This window comes from Tachyglossus aculeatus, chromosome X1 (genome assembly GCF_015852505.1).
Source record: "Tachyglossus aculeatus isolate mTacAcu1 chromosome X1, mTacAcu1.pri, whole genome shotgun sequence".
Classification (NCBI taxonomy): Eukaryota; Metazoa; Chordata; class Mammalia; order Monotremata; family Tachyglossidae; genus Tachyglossus; species Tachyglossus aculeatus.
In genome coordinates, this window is record NC_052101.1 from 53,252,759 (window position 1) to 53,274,586 (window position 21,828).

The 21,828-nt window shown below is 47.4% G+C and overlaps 1 protein-coding gene across 1 annotated transcript; it reads right to left on the reverse strand.

Annotated features, from left to right (window-relative positions):
• Positions 1–298: 298 nt before the first annotated feature.
• Positions 299–3,723, reverse strand: CX1H5orf46 (chromosome X1 C5orf46 homolog). The gene is made up of 4 exons (XM_038740769.1): positions 3,513–3,723; positions 2,060–2,183; positions 1,086–1,149; positions 299–409 (listed from the first exon to the last, which is right to left on the reverse strand). Exons 1-3 carry the CDS (start codon positions 3,580–3,582, stop codon positions 1,101–1,103), a joined length of 243 nt encoding a protein of 80 aa, XP_038596697.1. The 5' UTR covers positions 3,583–3,723; the 3' UTR covers positions 299–409; positions 1,086–1,100.
• Between the last annotated feature and the right edge of the window lie 18,105 nt (positions 3,724–21,828).

Here is a 21,828-nt window from a genome sequence, read left to right on the forward strand (position 1 = left end):
CTAGGACCCCACCCTGGTTCCACTTCACGCTGGTCAGGAGCCCTGGGCAACTCCGTTCCTTTCCTTTAGGGGTCAATGAAGAACTCTTGCTGTCCAATTCCCATTCCCTAAGGACACTGAGAAGAGAATTAGTGAATGTAGATTGCTTTGAGTCTGATTGATAGGATGCACTTTTGACTGGCTTCTTCACATTGCCCCTACCAGATCCGTTCTCCCTTTTAGTGCACAGGAGAAGGTGTGGATGTTTGGGTGTGGGAGAGGACAGCGTTGAAACAAAAACAATGGGGAGGTTAACTCATCTGTTGGAATCATCCATCTTTAATGTACACAGCCCATTAGAAGGAACGTGAAGACTTCACACCTCCCTGATCCCATCAACTGTGTTTCCGTGTTTAATCAGTGCAGTCACCTGTGGATTCAAGTTTGAGAAACACTGTCTTTGGGATCTAGGTGGGCTGTAAAATATCTACATTCTGAAGGCATCAAATGCAAAAGGAAACCTGCACTGGGTTTGGTTAATTTTCATCTTCTAAGTAGGGAAGAAGGATTGGAAGGGAGATGAGCAGCTTTCTGGGGCAATAGGAGACAATCACCCAGCAGCCACAAGCCCAGTGGTTCCAGCCCCGTGGCCGGCTGAACCCCCTTTAGCCCCAACCCAACCCCCTTTGGTTCTGAGTGAAATGGAGCAGGAGAGAAGTTCATTAAGAAACTTCCAGGGTTAGGAATTTGTGCTGAAACCAGGGCTGGTTCTGCCCCACAAACCTATCGCCTTGTGGTCCTAAGCACTTGTAACCCTTGGCCCTATGTTTCTCCCAGCTGGAACTTTGCATTTGAGAGATGTAAGAGAAGACCAGATGGGGTGAGGATGCCCCCCAACTAAGGGAAGAGCCAGGATCCTCAAATGAGACCAAGGTGGCTTTCAGCTGCGCCGTGGAACAATCCTGATGGAGACCAACCCTGCGCTTTAAGCTGCTTGTTTTGTGGGCTGGCCCCAGGCAGGGCAAGTCTCCTTGTTCCATTGTATCGTTGTCAAGGACTGGTCCAACAAGGTAAAGTAAAGAGGTCAAGTAAAAGTGCAAAATCACCTGCGGAGCCACCAGCTAGCCGGTTGGGTGTTCGGCAGACTTTTCTTCCAAATCCATACGTCCGCTGGAAAGCAGGGAGAGAGGGGCATGTTCAACATTTGACCGATGGGTCCATCCCTCCCTCCGGCTGCTGCTTCCTGTCAAAGAGGGAGTTAACCAGTCTGGCCCAGACTGAGACTGGAAGAGGAGTTGGAAGACCAATACCCTTTTTGGTCAGGTTGTGTGGCTCTCAGGTTGTGTGTGGATGTGGGAGAATATCTGGGTAATTCAGGTCTCCAAAATACATTGGGGCCTGATCCATCTAGGGAGCTGGAGAAGCTGGGTGCTTCTGGCTCAAAATATCTGGATAATTCAGGCCAAAGGGAGAAAGAGAGTGTGTCCCTGCTGGGGAAGGATTGGTGTAATTGTTTATGAGGATTGCAGAATTGGTTTCTCTCAACAACTCCCCCTTGGCTCATGTCACATTCACTGTATCTAGATGAGCAAGTTTCTTCTCCCTAAAACCCTGCCCTTCTCAAAAGATTGAGCATCTCAGGAATGGACAGTTCCCCCAACTCTGGAGATGCTGGAAGCACTGGACTGCACAGCCCACCTGCCACCTGAGTGGACCTGGCCAGGGGTTTCCCCACTGTTGGCATCAGCAACCATGTCCATTGGTGGGAGGGAGAATAGGTATCAAATACCCATTTTGCAGGTGAGGACAAACACACACACAGACACACACACACACAGACACACACACACACACACACGGCCAGGACTAGAGGGTCTACGTCCCCATGTCCTGAAGTCCCTCCTACCCCTCATCCCCAATCTCCACCTCCCCACTCCCTGACCCAGCTGTGTGCTGGACAAGGAGGGCAAGAGGAAGACATGAAGCACCGATGACCCTAGCACCCTTCCCCCCTTGCACCTATACTGCCATGCTTGAAAGCGAGAAAGCAAGCAGGCCCAAAGATGGGCTCATCAATTACCTTCGTCTAATCATGGCCGTGAGAAGGTAGTCCACCGTTGACTCGATGATCCTGGTGCCTAGCAAGTGCAAGATCTCGGGGAGGCTTTCACTTGCTTCCTTTCCAGCATCCGGAGGCTTGTCATCTGCAAAGACAAGTGGCTGCTGCAGCAGGACTTTACGGGGGTAAGCCTGGGAGTGCACAGAGGGCCTGTTGGCTTTGGGGGCTGAGGTTTGGGCCCCCTGGCTCCTGGAGGCACCCAAAGCTCAGGGGATGCGGCCAGGGCCTCAGCAAGGCAGTGGGCTGGGCTTCTGTACTCTGAGCCCCTCCAGCCCTCGTGCTGGACCCCCTGCTGGGGGGCTGGGGAAAGGAGAGGAGAGGGCAGGAGGTCAAGACCACCCAGCAGGTTTTGGACTGGTTCCGCACATTGACCAGGATCAGGTCCACAGTTTGCAGATCTAAAATCCTTGGCTAAGCTATGGTTTCTATTTCCCACTCCAGGAAAGACTGAGACAGTGTGGGCGCACCGGCTCAAGATAACATTTCCCTGAATCAGACTCATCTTTCTTCCTCTATCCTTCCCAGCCCAAGTGAGTCCTGGTGGTTCTTTCAAGGGTTCTATACACATGTCCAAGGACAATGAATCAATATAAAAGGATAAGAAACCAGTTTTATTGCTCTGGATACGCCAGGGTCTCCCAGCCTCTAGCTCATCCTCCTGGTTCTGAGAGTAGCAGAGATGGCAAGCCTCCACTGGGTTTAACACACTGCACTAAGGGCTTGGCTCAGTGTAACAGAAGTGAAGGACATATTTCCTGCCCACAAGAAGCTTAAACTCTCAGGTGCACATAGCCAGGAGTCAACCCTTTCTGACTGGGGACTGGCCATCTCCACCCTCTACTTCCTTTATTTCATGTTTTGTTTTTTTTTTTTGCAGAGAGGGTTCTGATCCATAATCATCTTGAAAAGTAAGTTACTCATCTCTTTGTGTATGCACAAACCATCAAGTGGTTAAAATCAACAGCTGGGTGTACTTCGTGAGAGCTTCATAGTCCTGCCAACCCAAGCCAGTGGTACTGCTTCACTGTCTTGTTTCTGTTTATTGCCAGGGCTTCCATTTCAGGAAAGACCACCTTCTTCCAGATTTTGGGATTGGTGGCAATCCCTGATGGCAGCCCAAGCATGAGAGCCAGCAGGCTAGAGAGTGAATGTGGGGAGAGGGTGTGCTCTAGAGCCTCCTGCCTCTGCCCTTGCCCCCCACCCCTTCACCCGTGTCCTCGCCCTCGCCCCCGCCTATGATCCTGCCCCTGTCCCTTCTCCTGCCCTTGTCCTTGCTCCTGTCCCGGACGGGTGACCCATCCAAAGAGTCACCCAGTCTGTGGAAGGGCCTAATAGGAGGAAATGCCTCTCCACTCCCTCCCCACCCCGCCAGCCCCCCTAGGCTTGGGCTGGACGTGGAGTGAACCACACTTACCAGCATGACAGGGGAGCGTCAAGGCCAAGAGTCCAAAGACAATGGCCAGCCGGAGTGCCTTAGGGGCCATGCTCTTCCGAAAGCTGGCGCACCCCTGTTCAGGGGAGCTCTGTCGGGTCGGGAATCGCTGCGGCGGCCGCAGGGGAAGAAGCGGGCGGGGAGGCGGGGAACCGATAGGGGATCACAGGGGCCGGCCGCTCTGCAACCTTCCGAGCCTGCCGCCGTCTTGCTCTCTGCCTGGCTGGCCTTCAAGGGCTCGGTGGACAAGGGAGGGAAGGAGGAGGAGCAGGAGCAGGAGGAGGAGCAGGGGAGGGGGAAGAGGGAGACCCAACGCTACTTCTGTAATGTCACCAGCGCCGGCTGCTTTTCGGCAAAAGGCACTTGAGTAACTCACTGACTTGCCACACCCACTGCTTAGCCGGGGCCCAGATGAGCAGATTGAGCAGAACTGCCACAGGCCCAAGAGGTGTCCCTCTCAGCGGAGAAACAGGGCAGGGCAGTGCAGGGCTTTCCAAGTGGGAGAAGTGGCACCATGCCCCTCCCGGGCAGGCCAGCCCATTTCTTTCGCAAGACCCTTTTTTCTTCATTTCTAGACTGTAAACTCCTTGTGGGCAGGGAACGCGTCCACCAACTCTGTTATATTCTTATATTGTACTCTCCCAAGCACTTAGTACAGTGCTCTGCATACAGTAAGCGCTTATTAATAATAATGATAATAATAATAATATTGGTATTTGTTAAGCACTTACTATGTGCCAAGCACTGTTTTAAGCGCTGGGATAATAATAACAATAATGCTAATAATAATGGTATTTGTTAAGCGCTTACTATGTGCCAAGTACTGTTCTAAGTAGATCCAAGGTAATCAGGTTGTCCCACGTGGGGCTCACAGGCTTCATCCCCATTTTACAGATGAGGTAACTGAGGCCCAGAGAAGTGAAGTGACTTGCCCAAAGTCACACAGCAGACAAGTGGCGGAGCCGGGATTAGAACCCACGACCTCTGACTCCCAAGCCCGGGCTCTTTCCACTGAGCCACGCTGCTTCTCAGCAATAAATACGATTGATTGACCTGCAGGAAAATAAGTCGCTGGGGTTTCGATGAGACTCCAACAGCCCTGCTGGGGGGTGGGGATGAGGAGGGTGTATGACGTGCTTCTTCATGACCCTGAAGCCTTTTAGGGCCAATTTCCCAACTCCTCCCCCACCACCACACCCCCCACGGGAGGAGGCAAAGGAGGGGACTTGAAGCCACAATCCCTGGGCCATTTGAATCCAACTCACCCCTATTTTGAAGGGCATAGAGAGCATCAATGTGGGATTTCATGTGGCCAAAACATTGTAAATCCCTAGTCACCTACAATGAACAAGCCATTATTAGTAGTAATAATAGCAATAGTAATTTTAGTATTAGTATTATTACTGTTATTAAGCATTTACTCTGTACCATCCTCTCTGCTGTTACAAATTTGTTCTATACATGACTCCCACAGCTCAGAAACTGCCAATGGTTGCACATCCAGCTTTGCATCAACAAAAATATCCAGTTTAAAGCACTCAATCAGTTCTCCCCTTTCTACCCAATTTTGCTGTTCTCCAACTCCCAGACCACACATTTTTCTCCTCTAACACCCACTACCTTGGAGAACTCATTCGCTCAGCACTTACATATATTTGTACATATTTATTACTCTATTTATTTTATTAATGATGTGTATATAGCTATAATTCTATTTATTCTGATGGTATTGACACCTGTCCGCTTGTTTTGTTTTTTTTGTCTGCCTCCCTCTTCTAGACTGCAGGTTGGGTAGGGACCGTCTCTATATGTTGCCGATTTGTACTTCCCAAGCGCTTAGTACAGTGCTCTGCACACAGTAAGCGCTCAATAAATACGATTGAATGAATGAATGAATGAATGAATTCGCTCTCATGGCTTCAACAACCATCTCTATAATGACAATTCCCAAATCTACATCTCCAGCCCTGACCTCTTTCCTTCTCTGCAATCTCATATTCCTCCTGCATTCAGGACATCTCTACTTGGATGGCCTGCTGACACCTCAAATGTAACACGTCCAAAACAGAACTCCTCATCCTCCCACCCAAACCGTTTCCTCCCCCTGACTTTCCCATCACTGTAATAATAATGATGGTGTTTATTAAGCGCTTACTATGTGCAAAGCACTGTTCTAAGTGCTAGGGAGGTTATAAGGTGATCAGGTTGTCCCACGGGGGGCTCACAGTCTTAATCCCCATTTTACAGATGAGGTAACTGAGGCCCAGAGAAGTTAAATGACTTGCCCAAAGTCACGCAGCTGACAAGTGGCGGAGCCAGGATTAGAACCCACGACCTCTGACTCCCAAGCCCATGCTCTTTCCACTGAGCCACGCTGCTTCTCTTGGTATGCTGCTTCTACAGTGGTACTGCAGACAGTACCACTATCCTCTCTGTCTCACAAGCCTATAACCTTGGCATTATCCTCAACTCATCTCTCTTATTCAACCCACATATTCAATCTGTCACCAAATCCTGTAAATGAAACCTTCACAACATGGCTAAAATCCACCGTTTCCTCACCATCCAAACTACTACTCTCCTCGTCTAAGCACTTATCCTCTCCTACCTAGATTACTGCATCAGCCTCCTTGATGTACTCCTGTTTCTCCCACTTTGGTCCATACTTCACTCTGCTGCCCAGATCATTTTTCTACAAAACCATTCAACAACATCCAATGGTTGCCCATCCACCGCCTCATTAAATAAAAACTCCTCACCATCAGCTTTAAGGCACTCAGTCAACTTGTCCCTCCTCTCTTCTTCTTCTTCAAATGCCGTCGAGTCACTTCCGACCCATAACAACTCAATGAACACACCCTCTTCACATTTCCTCCAAGAGGCCTTCCCTGACTAGCAGCATGGCTCAGTGGAAAGAGTGTGGGCTTGGGAGTCAGAGGTCATGGGTTCTAATCTCAGCTCTGCCACTTGTCTGCTGTGTGACTTTGGGCAAGTCACAACTTCTCTGTGCCTCAGTTGCCTCACCTGTAAAATGGGGATTAAGACTGTGAGCCCAATGTGGGACAAACTGATCACCCTGTATCCCCCCCCCCAGCACTTAGAACAGCGCTTCGCACATAGTAAGTGCTTAACAAATACCATAATAATAATAATAATGATTTCTGCTTCCCCCACTCCTTTCCATGCTGCCCTTATACACCTGGATTTGTATCCTTTTTCACCGTTCCCTCAGCCCCACAGCACTTATGAACATAGGTGTAATTTATTTACTCATATTTATGTCTGTCTTGCCCTCTAAACCTAAGGTCCTATGGGCAGGGAATGTGCCTACCAACTCTGTTATTTTGTGCTCTCCCAAGCGCTTAGTACAATTAAAAGTCTTATTAAGGTCATATCTCCTCCAAGAGGCCTCCCCTGTTTAAATCCTCTTTTTCCCAGCTATCTCTCTCTCTCTCTCTCTCTCTCTCTCTCTCTCTCTCTCTCTCTCTCTCTCTCTTTTCTATCCTATGCACTTAGATCTGGGTCCTTTGGGCTCACCTTCAGCCCCACAGCAATTTATGTACATAGCTATAAATTATATATTATAAATTATTCATTTATATTCATGTCTGTCTCCCCCTCTAGACTGAAAAGCTCATTGTGGGTAGAATGTGTCTACCAACTCTGTTGCATTGTACTCTACCAAGCACTTAGTACAGTGCTTTGCACACAGTAAGCAATCAATGAATACCATTGATTTATCGATTGGTTGAGAGAATACACAGGCAGTATTTATACATGACCCCTATCACATGGGTTGTTGTACTCACCCAGTTGCTTAGTAAAATGATCTGCACACAGTAAGCACTCAATAAATACCACTGGTTAATTTATTGATATTTACCCCACATTCTGCCTCCTAGCAGTTATGTACATATCCTTATACTCTGTCATTTCCCCTATCTGTAATTGGTTTTAATGCCTTTCTTCCCCTCTAGTCTGTAAGATCCAGGGGTTATGTCTACCAGCTCTATTGTATGTACTCTCACAAGTGTTTTGGACACAGAAAACACTCAATAAATACCACTGATTGGTTGATTGATACTCATGTCTTCCCTCCTGCCTGGAACCCCCTCCCTCTTCATAACTAGCAGACCATCTGCCCATTTTCAGAATCTGCCTAAAATCGAATTTTCTCCAAGGAAACATTTCCTGACTAGCCTCCCCTCTCCCCCTCCTTTCTTCCTCCTTTCTGCCTCCTTTCTGCATCATCTCTGCACTTGGGTCCAGACACCCGAAACACTTTGATACTCACCCCTCCCCTACCTCACAATTCTTATTTATGTACATATCCCTATACTCTTTTGCTTCCTTAGCTGTAATTTATTTTAATGTCTATCTCCCCTACTAGGTTGTAAGCTCCTCAAGGGCAGGGATTGTGTCTACCAACTCTATTGTCTCCTCCAAGTGCTTAGTACAGTGCTCAGTACACAGTAAGTGCTCAATAAATACAGTGATCAATGAAAACTTTAAGTCGTTGATTTGTTGCCTGACTACAGGCAGAGATGGGGAAGGGCTTCGTTGTCACAGGTGTGGTTGGTCTCTGTGTCAGTGTAAAATTGGCTTCTCTTTTCCTGCCTCATGGATTTCCCCACTCCCCTCCACCTCCTCAGGTCTGCTCCACACATTTTAACCTCTGGACTCAGCTGCTATCAAGACAAAGCTTTCCAGCTGAAAGCCTGGCTCCAGATGTCAATCCCACGGAGTTGCCCGGATAACAATAGTGCAAAGAGCTACTTTAACTCTGCCTGCCCTAGTGGAAAGTCAGAGGACCTGAGTTCTAATCCCTGCACTTCCACTTACCTACTGGATGACCTTGGGAAGGTCACAGCTTCTCTGTGTCATTGAGTTCTCATCTGTAAAATAAGGATTCAGTACCTGCTCTTCCCTTCCAATTAGACTGTGAGCCCTGTATGGGACAGGAATTGTGTCCAACCTGATTATCATGTACCTACACCAGTGTTCAGTATAGTGCTTGCCACATAGGAAACACTTAACAAATGCCACAATCATTATTATCATAGCCATAATATATTGATATATCCATAATGTATTTATTTTTATTAATGTCTGTCTCCTCGGTTAGACTGTAAACTCATTGTGGGCAGGGAATGTGTCTAGTAACTCTGTTACACTGTTCTCTCCCAAGCGCATAGTACAGTGCTCTGCACAGAGTAAGCACTCAATAAATACAATTGCTTAATTAAATACGATGATATTACTTGAAGCTGATCACCTTGGTTCCTGTCTACACCAGGAATTCACTGTCACTGGGTGTCTGCTGTACTAAGAAAGGTAGGATTGGTGATTATCCATGAGGTGAACGGGGTTTTTGGGTCATTCATTCATTCAATCATATTTATTGAGCATTTACTGTGTGCAGAGCACTGTACTAAGCGCTTGGGAAGTACAAGTCGGCAACATATAGAGACGGTCCCTACCCAACAACGGGCTCACAGTCTAGAATGGGGAGACAGACAAACAAAACAGAACAGGTAGACAGGTGTCAAAACCATCAGAATAAATAGAATTATAGCTATATGCACATCATTAACAAAATAGAGTAGTAAATATGTACAAGTAAAATAAATAGAGTAATAAATCTGTACAAATATATACAAGCGTTGTGGGGAGGGGAAGGAGGTAGGGCAGGGGGGATAAGGAAAAAGGGGGCTCAGTTTGGGGAAAGGGGGCTTGGTCTGGGAAATAATAATGATGGCATTTATTAAGTGCTTACTATGTACGAAGCACTGTTTTAAGCACTGGGGGGGGTACAAAGTGATCAGGTTGTCCCCATTTTACAGATGAGGTGACTGAGGCTCAGAGAAGTTAAGTGGCTTGCCCAAGGTCACACAGCAGACGTGTGGTGGAGCCGGGATTAAAGCCCAAGACCTCTGATTCCCAAGCCCAGGCTCTTTCCACTGAGCCACACTGCTTCCGCTTCTTCATCAACAGCCTCCACTGTGTCTATTAGTGTTTATTGGCAGATTTTAGACAATCTCCTCACTTCTCATGCAAACCACCACTGGGCTCTACCCAGCCTTTGAAAGACTGGAAACTCCTTGAAGGCAGGAATCTTGTCTACTAATGCTACTGTACTCTCCCAAGCACCTAATGCAGTACTCTGTACAGAGTAAGTGCTCGATGAATACTGTTCACTGAAGTGGTCTGGCTTGGTAAACAGAGAGCCAGAAAGAGGCATTCGAACATGCGAAAGGGATCCCTCCTAACCAACAGTGTTCATTCCTCCTTCAGGCCCAATCCATTTCTGGTTGCCCCATTGAAATGGCTGGCCATCAGGAGCAGCTGATGCTTCTTGGAAGGGAAGGAGAAGGGACTTGCCGTCCTTGGCCCACACCCACAGTGGAGCAGCCCTGTGGCCCCATTCTCCCTGGCAGTAGCCGCATAGCTTCTCCTGACAGAGGGAGAGGGATGTGAGGGCTTCCAGACTGATGTCCACCATTTGAAACCCCGTGGGGACTAACCTGGCAGGGCTGAATCATCCCCTGGTGTTCCTGCCAACGATGCATTTTGGAGAACTACCTGGCCAGGGGTTGGGGGAGGGGAATGCCCTTCTCCCCACTTCAGCTTTTGTTTCTTGCACTCCCGGGCCTTCTGGGACATTCAGTGTTGATCTTCCCTTGCCTCGATAAATCTGTACCATCTGGTCTCCCTGGTCAAAACTTTGAGAAATCCTGGGAATTACTGAAGTGCCCCAATCTGTGCCTCTACTGGGGGACTTAAAGATTTGTAAATGTGTCTGGCAAACAGGAAAGGCTACGAGTCCCCTGATTCACGGAGACCAGCCAGCCCTCTGACAGTTTGGCTACACATTCCCAGTCCATTTCCCCAGTGAGCCAGCACTGATTGCCATACCACCTTGATGTTTGGCACTGAAAAACCCACCCAAAAAGTATGGCAGCAATGACCAGGGGGTGTGGCTGTGTGGAGGAAGAGGACTGTAGCTGCCAACCAGCCCCAGGGAGAAACTCATCTGTGGGGCTGGTTCAGATGGGCTACTAGTCTGCCTGACTCACCCTCAGCCTGCTGCCCACATGTACACAAGAAAGATGTACCCAGCTAAGGTACCAAGGACCATGTGATAATTGGTGCCCAGGAGACCTGCTTTGAGCATATTCTGCCAGGTGAAAGCTCTGCTTTTCAGGGCATTTATGTCTAATTAATTCCCCCCAGACAGGATCTGATTGGTGGGTTGGTGAGGGGGGAAAGAGAATGGTAGTGACAGCTGAAGGCTTTGCGGAGAATACCATGTTTCAAAATGGCAACACAGAAGGGAGAGAGAATAGGGGAAATGAGGGCTTAGACAGGGAAAGGCCTCTTGGAGGAGATGTGATTCTAATAAAAATTATAATAATGATGGCATTTGTTAAGCATTTACTATGGGCAAAGCACTGTTCTAAGTGCTGGGGAGGTTACAAGGTGATCAGGTTGTCCCACGGGGGGCTCACAGTCTTAATCCCCATTTTACAGATGAGGTAACTGAGGCCCAAAGAAGTTAAGTGACTTGCCCAAAGTCACACAGCTGACAATTGGTGGAGCTGGGGTTTGAACCCACGACCTCTGACTCCAAAGCTTGTGCTTTTTCCACGGAGCCACTCTGCTTCCCTATAAGCATTTGAAGGTGGGGAGAGTGATCGTCTTGGATACGAACTGGGAAGGAGTTCCATGCCAGAGACAAGATGTGGCCAAGGGGTCAGTGGTGAAATAGATGAGACTGAGGTACCCTGAGTAGGTTGGCATTAGAGGAGTAAATTGTGTGGGCTGAGTTGTAATAGGAGATTAGGGAAGTAAAATGTGGGGAGCAAGGTGACCGAGTGCTTGCTTTAAAGACAATGGTGAGGAGTTTCTGTTTTGATGCAGAGGGGGATGGGCAACCACCAAAGGTTCTTGAGGAGGTTCTAGTTTTACTTCTATTTATTCTGATGACTTGACACCTGTTCACATGTTTTGTTTTGTTGTCTGTCTCCCCCTTCTAGACTGTGAGCCCATTGTTGGGTAGGGACCATCTCTATATGTTGCCAACTTGTACTTCCCAAGTGCTTAGTACAGTGCTCTGCACACAGTAAGTGCTCAATAAATACAATTGAATGAATGAATGAAATTTTAAAAAGTCCTAGAATTCCCAAAGAAACCAAAATTGGCTTTTTGTTTTAAAATGTGCAGAGTGAAAACTTTGCCATCAGAATGGGGATTGGTGGCTTTTTTGACACAGTTTGCATTCAAAGCCCACTCCTGGGGGAAATTCAATAACAGGGGATGGGTAGAGAAAGGAGGCCGAGATCTGGGGGCTGCCAGAGGAAGGGCCAACACCACTGGCTTCCCTGGTCCCCTGCCTCCTTTACTAATGCAGGAGCTAGGAATGCTTATAGAAGCCGTGGGAAAGCTTCGAGTTGGCTGCTACACCGGCTTCATGGCCACAGTTTTTTAAGGGATTGGTCAGATAGCAGAATTGCTATTGAAAAAGGCATAACCTTTTTGGGGAATGCTCCCCACTCCCTGACCTGCACCTGGAAAGCCTGTTCAGGGCCTGCAGGGCACCCTGGCATGGAGTCTTAGCCTCTTTATTGCAGGCAGTACTCATTCATTCATTCAATCGTATTTATTGAGCACTTACTGTGTGCAAAGCACTGTACTAAACGCTTGGGAAGTACAAATCAGCAACATATAGAGGCGGTCCCTACCCAACAATGGGCTCACAGTCTAGAAGGGGGAGACAGACAACAAAACAAAACAAGTAGACAGGTGTCAATACCATCAGAATAAATAGAGTTATAGCTATATACATATTGTTAATAAAATAAATATAGTAAATATGTACAAATAAAATAAATGGAGTAATAAATCTGTGCAAATATATACAAGTGCTGTGGGGAGGGGAAGGGGGTAGGGCAGAGGGAGGGAGGGGGCGATGGGGAGGGGAGGAGGAGGAGGAGAGGAAAAATGGAGGGCTCAGTCTGGGAAGGCCTCCTGGAGGAGGTGTACTCTCAGTAGGGCTTTGAAGGGAGGAAGAGAGCTAGCTTGGCAGGTGTGTGGAGGGTGGGCATTCCAGGCCAGAGGAAGGATGTAGGCCAGGGGTCCATGGCAGGATAGGCGAGAACGTGGGACAGGCAAGAATGAAGCACAGTGCGGAGGTTAGTGGCAGAGGAGTGGAGTGTGTGGGCAGGGCTGTAGAAGGAGAGAAGGGGGTTAGGTAGGAGGGGGCAAGGTGATGGAGAGCCTTGAAGCCGAGAGTGAGGAGTTTTTGCTTGATTCAAAGGTTGACAGGCAACCACTGGAGATTTTTGAGGAGTGGAGTGACATGCCCCGAGCGTTTCTGTACAAAGATAATCCAGGCAGCAGAGTAAAGTAGAGACTGAAGCGGGAAGAGACAGAAGGATGGGAGATCAGAAAGGAGGCTGATGCAGTAATCCAGTCGGGATAGGATGAGAGATTGAACCAGCAAGGTAGCGGTTTGGATGGAGAGGAAAGGGCGGATCTTGGCGATGTTGTGGAGGTGAGACCGGCAGGTTCTGGAGAGAGGTTGAGTATGTGGGGTGAATGAGAGAGCAGAGTCAAGGATGACACCAAGGTTGTAGGCTTGTGAAACGGGAAGGATGGTAGTGCCATCTACAGTGGCAGGAAAGTCAGGGAGAGGACAGAGTTTGGGAGGGAAGTTAAGGAGCTCAGTCTTGGACATGTTGAGTTTTAGATGACAAGCAGACAACCAGATGGAGATGTCCTGAAGGCAGGAGGAGATAGGAGCCTGGAGGGAGGGAGAGAGAACAGGGGTGGAGATGTAGATTTGGGTGTTATCAGCATAGAGGTGATAGTTGAAGCTGTGGGAGCGAATGAGTTCACCAAGGGAGTGAGTATGGATAGAGAACAGTAGGGGACTAAGAACTGACGCTCGAGGAACCCCTACAGTAAGGGAATGGGAGAGGGAGGAGGAGCCCACAAAGGAGATTAAGAATGAACGGCCAGAGGGATAAGAGGAGAACCAGGAGAGGACCAAGTCTGTGTAGCCAAGGTTGGATAGCGTGTTGAGGAGAAGGGGGTGGTCCACAGTGTCAAAGGCAGGAGGGTGAGGATAAAGTAGGAGCCATTGGATTTGGCAAGAGGGAGGTTATTGGTGAACTTTGAGAGGGCAGTTTTGTTGGAGTGTAGGGGACAGAAGCCATATTGGAGGGGGTCTAGGAGAGAGTTGGAGTTGAAGAATTCGAGGCAGAGAGTGTAGACAACTCATTTTAGGAGTTTGGAAAGGAAGGGTAGGAGGGAGATAGGGTGATAACTACAAGGAGCAGTGAGGTCAAGAGAGTGTTTTTTTTTTAGGATGGGGGAGACGTGGGCATGTTTGAAGGCAGAGGGGAAGGAACCAGTGGAGAGTGAGCGGTTAAAGATGGAAGTTAAGGAGAGGAGGAGGGAAGGGGCGAGAGTTTTCATAAGATGAGAGGGAATGGGGTCCAAAGCATAGGTGGATGGGGTGGCACTTGAGAGGAGAGAGGAGATCTCATCTGAAGATACTGCCTGCTGGGAAGGATGGGAGAGTAGCGGAGAGGGTTGAAAGTGGGGATGGGGGGGATCCACTTAAGATGTTTCGGTTATGACCAATGGCACATACAGTACTTATAAATTTGCATCCTGTTTAAGGTTTACAACAAACACCAGCCCTCTCTATGGTACTGGTGCTGGGGTCTCCTGGGAGCCAAAGCGAAGTGAAGAAAAAATTAGAAAAACCACAGTAAGGTGGGGAAGCAGGAAAAGCTGGAATGGGAAGAAGGTGGAGTGTGTTATCTGATTCATCATCGTCATCATCATCATCATCATCATCAATGGTATTTACTGAGCGCTTAGTGTGTGCAGAGCTCCATACTAAGCGCTTGGAAGAATATAGTACTACAGAGTTGGCAGACATGTTCCCTGCCCACAACGAGTTGGTGAGACAGATATTAATATAAATAATTTATAATATATAATTTATAGATAATAATAAAAATAATTGTGGTATTTGTTAAGTGCTTACTACCTGCCAGATAGTGTAGTAAGTGCTGAGGTGGATACAAGCAAATCAGGTTGGATACAGTCCCTGTCCCACATGGAGCTCCCAGTTTCAATCCCCATTTTACAGATGAGGTAACTGAAGCACAGAGAAGTGAAGTGACTTGCCCAAAGTCACACAGCAGACAAGTGGAGGAGCTGGGATTAGAACCCATGATATATACATAAGTGCTGTGGGGTGAATATCAAATGTCCAAAGGTCATAAATCCATGTGCAAAGATGACAGAAGGGAGAGAGAGCCAGGGAAAAGAGGGCTTAATGGGGGAAGACCTCTTGGAGGAGATGTGATCTCAATAAGGCTTTGAAGGTTTTCCCAGGCAGAGTCACCAGGGAGGGTCCACATGTCCATTTTACTTCCAATTCAGTAAGAATGGCTCTCCTATTGTGGAAACTTGGCCCAACGGGACTACATTAACCATGCCATTTTGCTCACCTGTAATTGACTGAGTATCCAATTCTGGGCAATTTTGGAAAAATTTGAGTAACCAACCTTGGTTCTGGAACCAACTCCCCATTTATAACATGATTTACTTGAGAAAATTGGTTTCTGGAACAGCTTTTTAACTTGAGATGCAGTTTTCAGAAACCAATTGTCTAGCAGTCCAAGGACTGCCTGGCTTATTTTAGTTCTAGCTGTTTCTGAATTTTGTTAATCAATCAATCAATTAATCAATCATATTTATTGAGTGCTTACTGTGTGCAGAGCACTGTACTAAGCGCTTGGGAAGTACAAGTTGGCAACGTATAGAGACAGTCCCTACCCAACAGTGGGCTCACAGTCTAGAAGGGGGAGACAGAGAACAAAACCAAACATATTAACAAAATAAAATAAATAGAATAGATATGTACAAGTTAAATAAATAAATAAATAGAGTAATAAATATGTACAAACATATATACATATATACAGGTGCTGTGGGGAAGGGAAGGAGGTAAGACAGTAAGGAGGTAAGGGAAGGAGGGAAGGAGGTTAAGTGCTTCCTGGGTGCCCAACACTGTGCATAGTACTGGGAAAAAGAATAGAGATATTAATAATAATGGTACTTGTTAAGAGCTTACTAGGTGCTGGGCTAGATGCAAGGTAATCAGATTGGACAGAGTCCCTGTCCCACATGGGGCTCACAGTCTAAGCAGGAGGGAGTATTGATTCAGGCCCATCTGCCTGGTCCTCAAGTGGCTCCCAGGCTAAGCGGGGTTGGGGCAAATGGATCACTGGGAAAGGAATAGATTTGGGTATGGTCCCAAGCCACAGGAAAAGGCAGGTGGTGAGCAGAGAGGGAAGCACAAATCCAGAAGATTAGAACAGTGCTTTGCACACAGTAAGCGCTTAATAAATGTCATTATAAAAAAGGTGGGAAACCAGGAAGGGAGAAGAAGGGGCAAGCAGAGGGCCTCTCACTTTCACCATTTCAGTCATTCACAACTGGATGAATGACTACTCTGCTTCTGGGGAATGCAGCCAGATGCCAGCTGCTTGCTCTGCTCACACTCCAAATGGCGAAACTCAGAACTGGCCCAGGCTTTGGGTGTGTGGGTGGGGTGGGGAGGTGCAGAAAGGTGTTGGACAGCTGGCTTGCTTGGGGTGGGGCTGGATTGGGACTGGAATGGAGCATATATCTGGGGCTCTGCTGCGAGGGATTAAAGCTCCGCATTCTTCCCCAGGCCAGAAACCCTTGTATTATTTGTAATCTGGTGGTAGGGCAGGGGTGGGAGGAGGAGGGAAGAGAGGAGAAAGAGAAGGAAGAGCAGAAGTAGGAGGAGGAAGAGGAAGAGGAGGAACCCCTCCAAGTCCTGTGTGGGTGTGGGTTGGTGGGCTACTGGGACCCTCCTGGCCCTTTAGCTTGCCTGACTGAGGCACCTAGGCTCTATGGAGGGAAATCTCACAACCTGTGTCTTCTGGGCTCCAGGACTATTAGGTGTTTTATTAGTCACAGACACCCATGCGATTGCCCCCTCAAGGATGGGCTGGGTTCTGTCCTCATTGCCCAGGTTGAGCCTGAGCTGAGGGTGCCTGAAGGTGGAGATGAATGTGCTGGAGGGGAGATGCATTGCAGCAGAAGAACCAGGGCCTATTGGAAAGAATGCAAGACTGGATTCTCATCCCAGTTCTGCCACCTGCTTGCTGCTTGACCTTGGGCAAGAAAGTTAACCTTTCTGGGCCTGTTCTCTCATCTGTAAAAAATGGGGAGAAGATATTTGCTCTGGCTACCTCTGATTGTGGGACAGAGACTATGCCTGCTCAGATTATCTTGTATGTACCCTAGTGCTTAGCACAGAGCTTTGGCACTTAGAAAATGCTTAATAAATATGATTATTATTATTGAAGACTGGTAGTTATCATTGCCCTAATCACCCCCAGCATTGATTGAGTACCTTCTGCTTGCAGAACACTGTTACTACCTGGCTAATCAATCAATAATGTTTATTGAGTGCCTTCTGTTTTCTAAGCATTGCTGTAAGCATGTGGATAAGTATAATGCTTGACCTGTAGGAGCTTACACTTTATTAAGGGGGACAGACCATCAATCAATCAATCACATTTATTGAATGCTTACTGTGTGCGGGGCACTGTACCTTAGTACACTGTACCACTGTTGGGTAGGGACCATCTCTATGTGTTGCCAACTTGTACACAGTACACAGTACTGCACACAGTAAGCGCTCAATAAATACGATTGATTGATTGATTGATTGGGGAGAGTACAATACAACAATATAAAATGTACAGTATAACAGACACATTCCCTGCCCACAAAGAGTTTACAGGCTAGAGGGAGTTTGCAGTCTAGAGTATATGAATACGAAGAAGCAAAGTTGCATTGGAGAAGATAGGTACAGAAGTGTTATGGGAAGGGGTGGAAGAAGAGGCATGAGTCCCCAAGTACTTAGGTAATGCAGAAGTGTTGAAGGGGCAGAAGGGGGAAATAGGTTGTATGCCCCTTTGTGAATTATGGGCCTCGTGAGGGACAGGTTCTGGTCTAATTCCCACCTCTTTCCCAGCCCCTAGTAGAGTGTTCCACACACAAGTGCTCAATAAACATCCCAAGTGCTTAGTACAGTGCTCTGCACACAGTAAGTGCTCAATAAACACGACTGAATGAATGAATCGCTTATTGATTGATCAGGGAAGACCTCCTGGAGGAGATGTGATTTCTGAAAGATCTTGAAGATGGAGAGAGCAGTGATCTGCTGGATGTGAAGGGTGAGGGAGGGAAGGCATGGGCAAGAGAGACGAGAGTGAGCCACACTGAGTAGGTTGGCATCTAAGGAGCGAAGCAGGGTAACTGGGGGCTAGTGGGAGAGGAAAAAAGATAAATAAGGGAGAGAGAGTTGATTGAGTGCCTTAGGGTGGATGGGGAGGAGTTCCTATCTGATGCAGAGTAAAGCAGTGGGGCCTAGTGGAAAGAGCATGGGCCAGGGAGTCAGAGGACCTGGGTTCTAGTCTAGGCTCCACCGCTTGCCTGCTTTGTGATCTTGGGCAAGTCACTTAAATTCTCTGTGGCTCGGTTTCCTCATCTGTAAAATGGAGTTTCAATACCTGCTCACTCTCTTCCTTAGACTATGAGCCCCATGTGGGACAGGGACTGTGTCTGACCTGATTATCTTGTATCTACTCCGGCACTTTTTAACAAATGCCAAAATTATTATTATTGTTGTTATTAAGAGAGTAATGGATAACCATTGGAGGTTTTTTGAGGAATGGGGATAAATGTGTGCAGAGTGTTTTTCTGGGTGCCCACTGTGTACAGAACCCTGAATTGGGCACTTACTGCATGCAGAGTCCTTTACTGGGAGCCTTCCGTGTGCAGAGCATTGGACTGGTGGTCACTGTGGGCAGAGAGTGGACTGAGGTATTTACGAGGGCAAACAAGCATTTCATTCAATCTTCCATTGGTACTTACTGGCCACCTGCTGTAGTTGAGGCACTCTTCTAGGCACTTGGGCCAGTGCATTAAAAGTAAAAGGCATAGCCCTTGCCCACAAGGAGCTTAAGACTGAATGGGTTTCTTCTGGGCTGTAGCAGGCAGGGAACTGTTCTCGAGGGTGCCGGCTAACCCAAGGCCCATCTGCCATCTATGGATTAGCTAAAAGCGAATAATCCATTTTTCCTCCTGAGAGCAGTGGAGAAAGAAATGGTCCATGCAGGCATGTTTAGGGCAAGTTGCCCTCTGGCACCTGAATGCAGCTCTGGTATTTCCGACCCACACAGCTTGCAAGGGTGTCAAGGCCAGGGTGTGTCTAGCGCATGCCAGGGTGGAGATTCCAAGTTGGCTTGAAGTCTTCCTACATTCACCACTATGGACCGAGGGCACCCTGCCTATCCCACCCACTGCTGGCCTGTGCATGGGCCCTTGGATTTGGGTTGCTAAATTGAGTTGGCCCACTTCTATACAGCTCCTCATTGGGCTCTGTGATAATTTGCTCTGTGTGTGTGTGTGTGTGTGTGTGTGTGTGTGTGTGTGTGTGTGTGTGTTTACTCTGTTTTTGACAGGGATGAGCTCTACTCCTTTGAACTTTTCTCAGGACTCTACCTGCAGCAGGCATGTGCAGGGAACGTATCTTCCAACTCTATTACATTGTACCCCCCAAGCGTTTAGTACAGTGCTTTGCACAAAGTGCTCAATAAATATGGTTGATTGATTTAATAGCAACTATTGAATGCCTGGTATTTGGCTCTTTTATGTCCAATTACCAATCAATCAATCAGTGGTGCCTAGTGGGGGCAAAGCAGTTGGGAGAGACTACCACAAGCAGAATATGCTGGTGGAAACAGCACAGGACTATGAGCCAGGAGACCTGGGTTCTAACCTCAGCTCTACCACTTTTGTGGTACTTTGGCAAATGAACTTTGGCAAATCCCTTAAATTCTTTGTGTCTCAGTTTTGGCATCTGTAAAATGGGGGTGAACTAGGTGTTCTACCTCCCCCTTAGACTGTGAACCTCGTTTTGAACAGGGACTGTGTCTGATCTGCTTATCTTGTACTTCCCCCAGGGCTCAGTACAATGCACATTCATTCATTCATTCAATCATATTTATTGAGCACTTACTGTGTGCAGAGCACTGTACTAAGTGCCTGGGAAGTACAAGTTGGCAACATATAGAGACGGTCCCTACCCAACAGCGGGCTCACAGTCTAGAAGGGGGAGACAGACAACAAAACAAAACATATTAACAAAATAAAATAAATAGAATAAATATGTACAAATAAAGTAAATATGGTAAGCACTTAACAAATACCACAATTATCATCATTATTATTATGAATATTATTGGTGGCAGAAGAGATAGTGAACAAATAGGAGGGAGAGCTGATTGAGTGCCTTCAGGAGTTTCTGCTTGATGCTGAAAGGAATGGGCAGCCATTGGAGGTTCTCCCCAGCTCCCCTTCTGATGGCTCCTCACTCTCTATTCTCCTGCCCCAGACCCCTCACACGCTCTGTTTCACCAGCCTGGAACCCCCTTTCATTTCACTTTCCTCTTGAAATCTCACCTCCTCCAAGAACTTCCTTCCTCAGTCCCTTAATCATGCCCACCCAACACCCATCCTTGGTGCCTAGGGATTTCATTTCTAGACTCAGAACCTAGATTCACATGCAAGTTATTATGCATTATATTATTGATCCAACTATTTTATCTTGACATATTCATGTTGCCCACTTGTTAATCATTGTTCTTCCTCCTGCTCCCACCACTGCACCCTCTCCAGCTAATCTACACACTCATCTTTCCTGACACTGACCGCTTACGCACAACCTCCCTTACTCCTTAAAGTTCCTCCCCTTCCCATCTGACAGACCTCAGACCTCCTCATCTTCAAAACCCTCCTAAAATCACCTCTTCAAATCAATCAATCATTGATATGTATTTAGTGCTTACTGTGTGCAGAGCACTGCACTGAGCTTTGGGGAGAATACAGTAGAGTTGGTAGATATGATCTCTGTCCTTCAAGAGTTTACAATTAATCGCCTCCTTCCTGGTTCATCTCTAGCTCTAATCTCCCCACTTACGTTTTTCCAATTGTCACTCACCCCTTTCATGCTACCTAGGTAGGCACTTGAGAACTGCCAAGCAGGACAAATACATATATCTTTGCACTTTATTACTTCATCCTAGCTGTATTTCATTTTAGTGCTTGCCTCCCATAGTAGATTGTATGTTCCTTGAGGGCAGAGATCCCACACACTAATTCTATTGCACTCTCCTAAGTGCACTGCCAGGCACAAAGCAAGCACCCAGCAATCACTCCAGTTACTGGTTGCCTTCATCTACTGCTCCCCTTAGGCCCCACTTCCCACTTTCTAAATCATTTGGATTCCTTCCTTTCTCACATTTCTTTTCTCCTTCTCTGTTTTGACACTGATCCCCAGGGCCTTCAATATCCATGCAGATGTCCCCCTTCAGGGGGCTAACCGTGACTTTGTAAGTCTCACCTATGACCAGATCCACAACATCCCCGTGAGCAAGCCCCCCCTCAACATGGTCACCACTGAAATAATGACTGAGCAGGATACACCCATGCCATTTTGTTTTGGCAAAGTCACCATCAATGTCCATCTGCATTCTCAGAGCCTCAGGAGCAATTAAAATGGTGTGTCTCAAAGATTATGGAGATCTGAACTGCTGCCAGGACAATGATGGGGTCTGGCCAGCAGGGTTTTCATGGTACACCAGTCATGCATGGGACTGGTATAAAAAGGATATCCACAGCCTGTTTTGGAAGGCCATCCACCTTTTGAGAAGAGTCCTAGAGAGTGTAAAACCACATGTCAAGACTGTTGCTAAGAACATAGCTGGAGATATGGTGAGTCTTGTCACCAGGAGAATTCTAGCACTGTAACCAGAGCAGGGCAGGGCTGAACTCATGTATGTCCACATCCAGAGGGTTATGCAATGACCTAAAAACCCCACAGGTACCTCTCACCATCACCCCCACACTGGGCCCCCACACCCTCTTAAAAGAACACCAGGAAGGAATAGACATGGTTCCCTCTTGGACCCCTGAGGAGAGAAGACTCCACAGCTGTCCAGACGGGAACCTGGTACAGCTAAGTACAAGTGTGATGTCTTTTATCCCCCACTGTGGTTTTCTTGCACTGCAGGCCCGAGGAATGTACCAAATCCAAGCTTGACCAGTTTCCAATACCACTCACTCAGACGTGTACTGAAAAAAGTCTTTCAAATAATAATAATGATGATGGTAT

Bases quoted from the DNA above. Each gene is read 5' to 3' on its own strand.
- CX1H5orf46 (XM_038740769.1), bottom strand. From the start codon at position 3,582: ATGGCCCCTAAGGCACTCCGGCTGGCCATTGTCTTTGGACTCTTGGCC. The intron at 2,184-3,512 runs GTAAGTGTGGTT...TTGTCTTTGCAG, and splicing joins GACGCTCCCCTGTCATGCTG to ATGACAAGCCTCCGGATGCT. The intron at 1,150-2,059 runs GTAATTGATGAG...CCTGCTTTCCAG, and splicing joins ACGGCCATGATTAGACGAAG to CGGACGTATGGATTTGGAAG.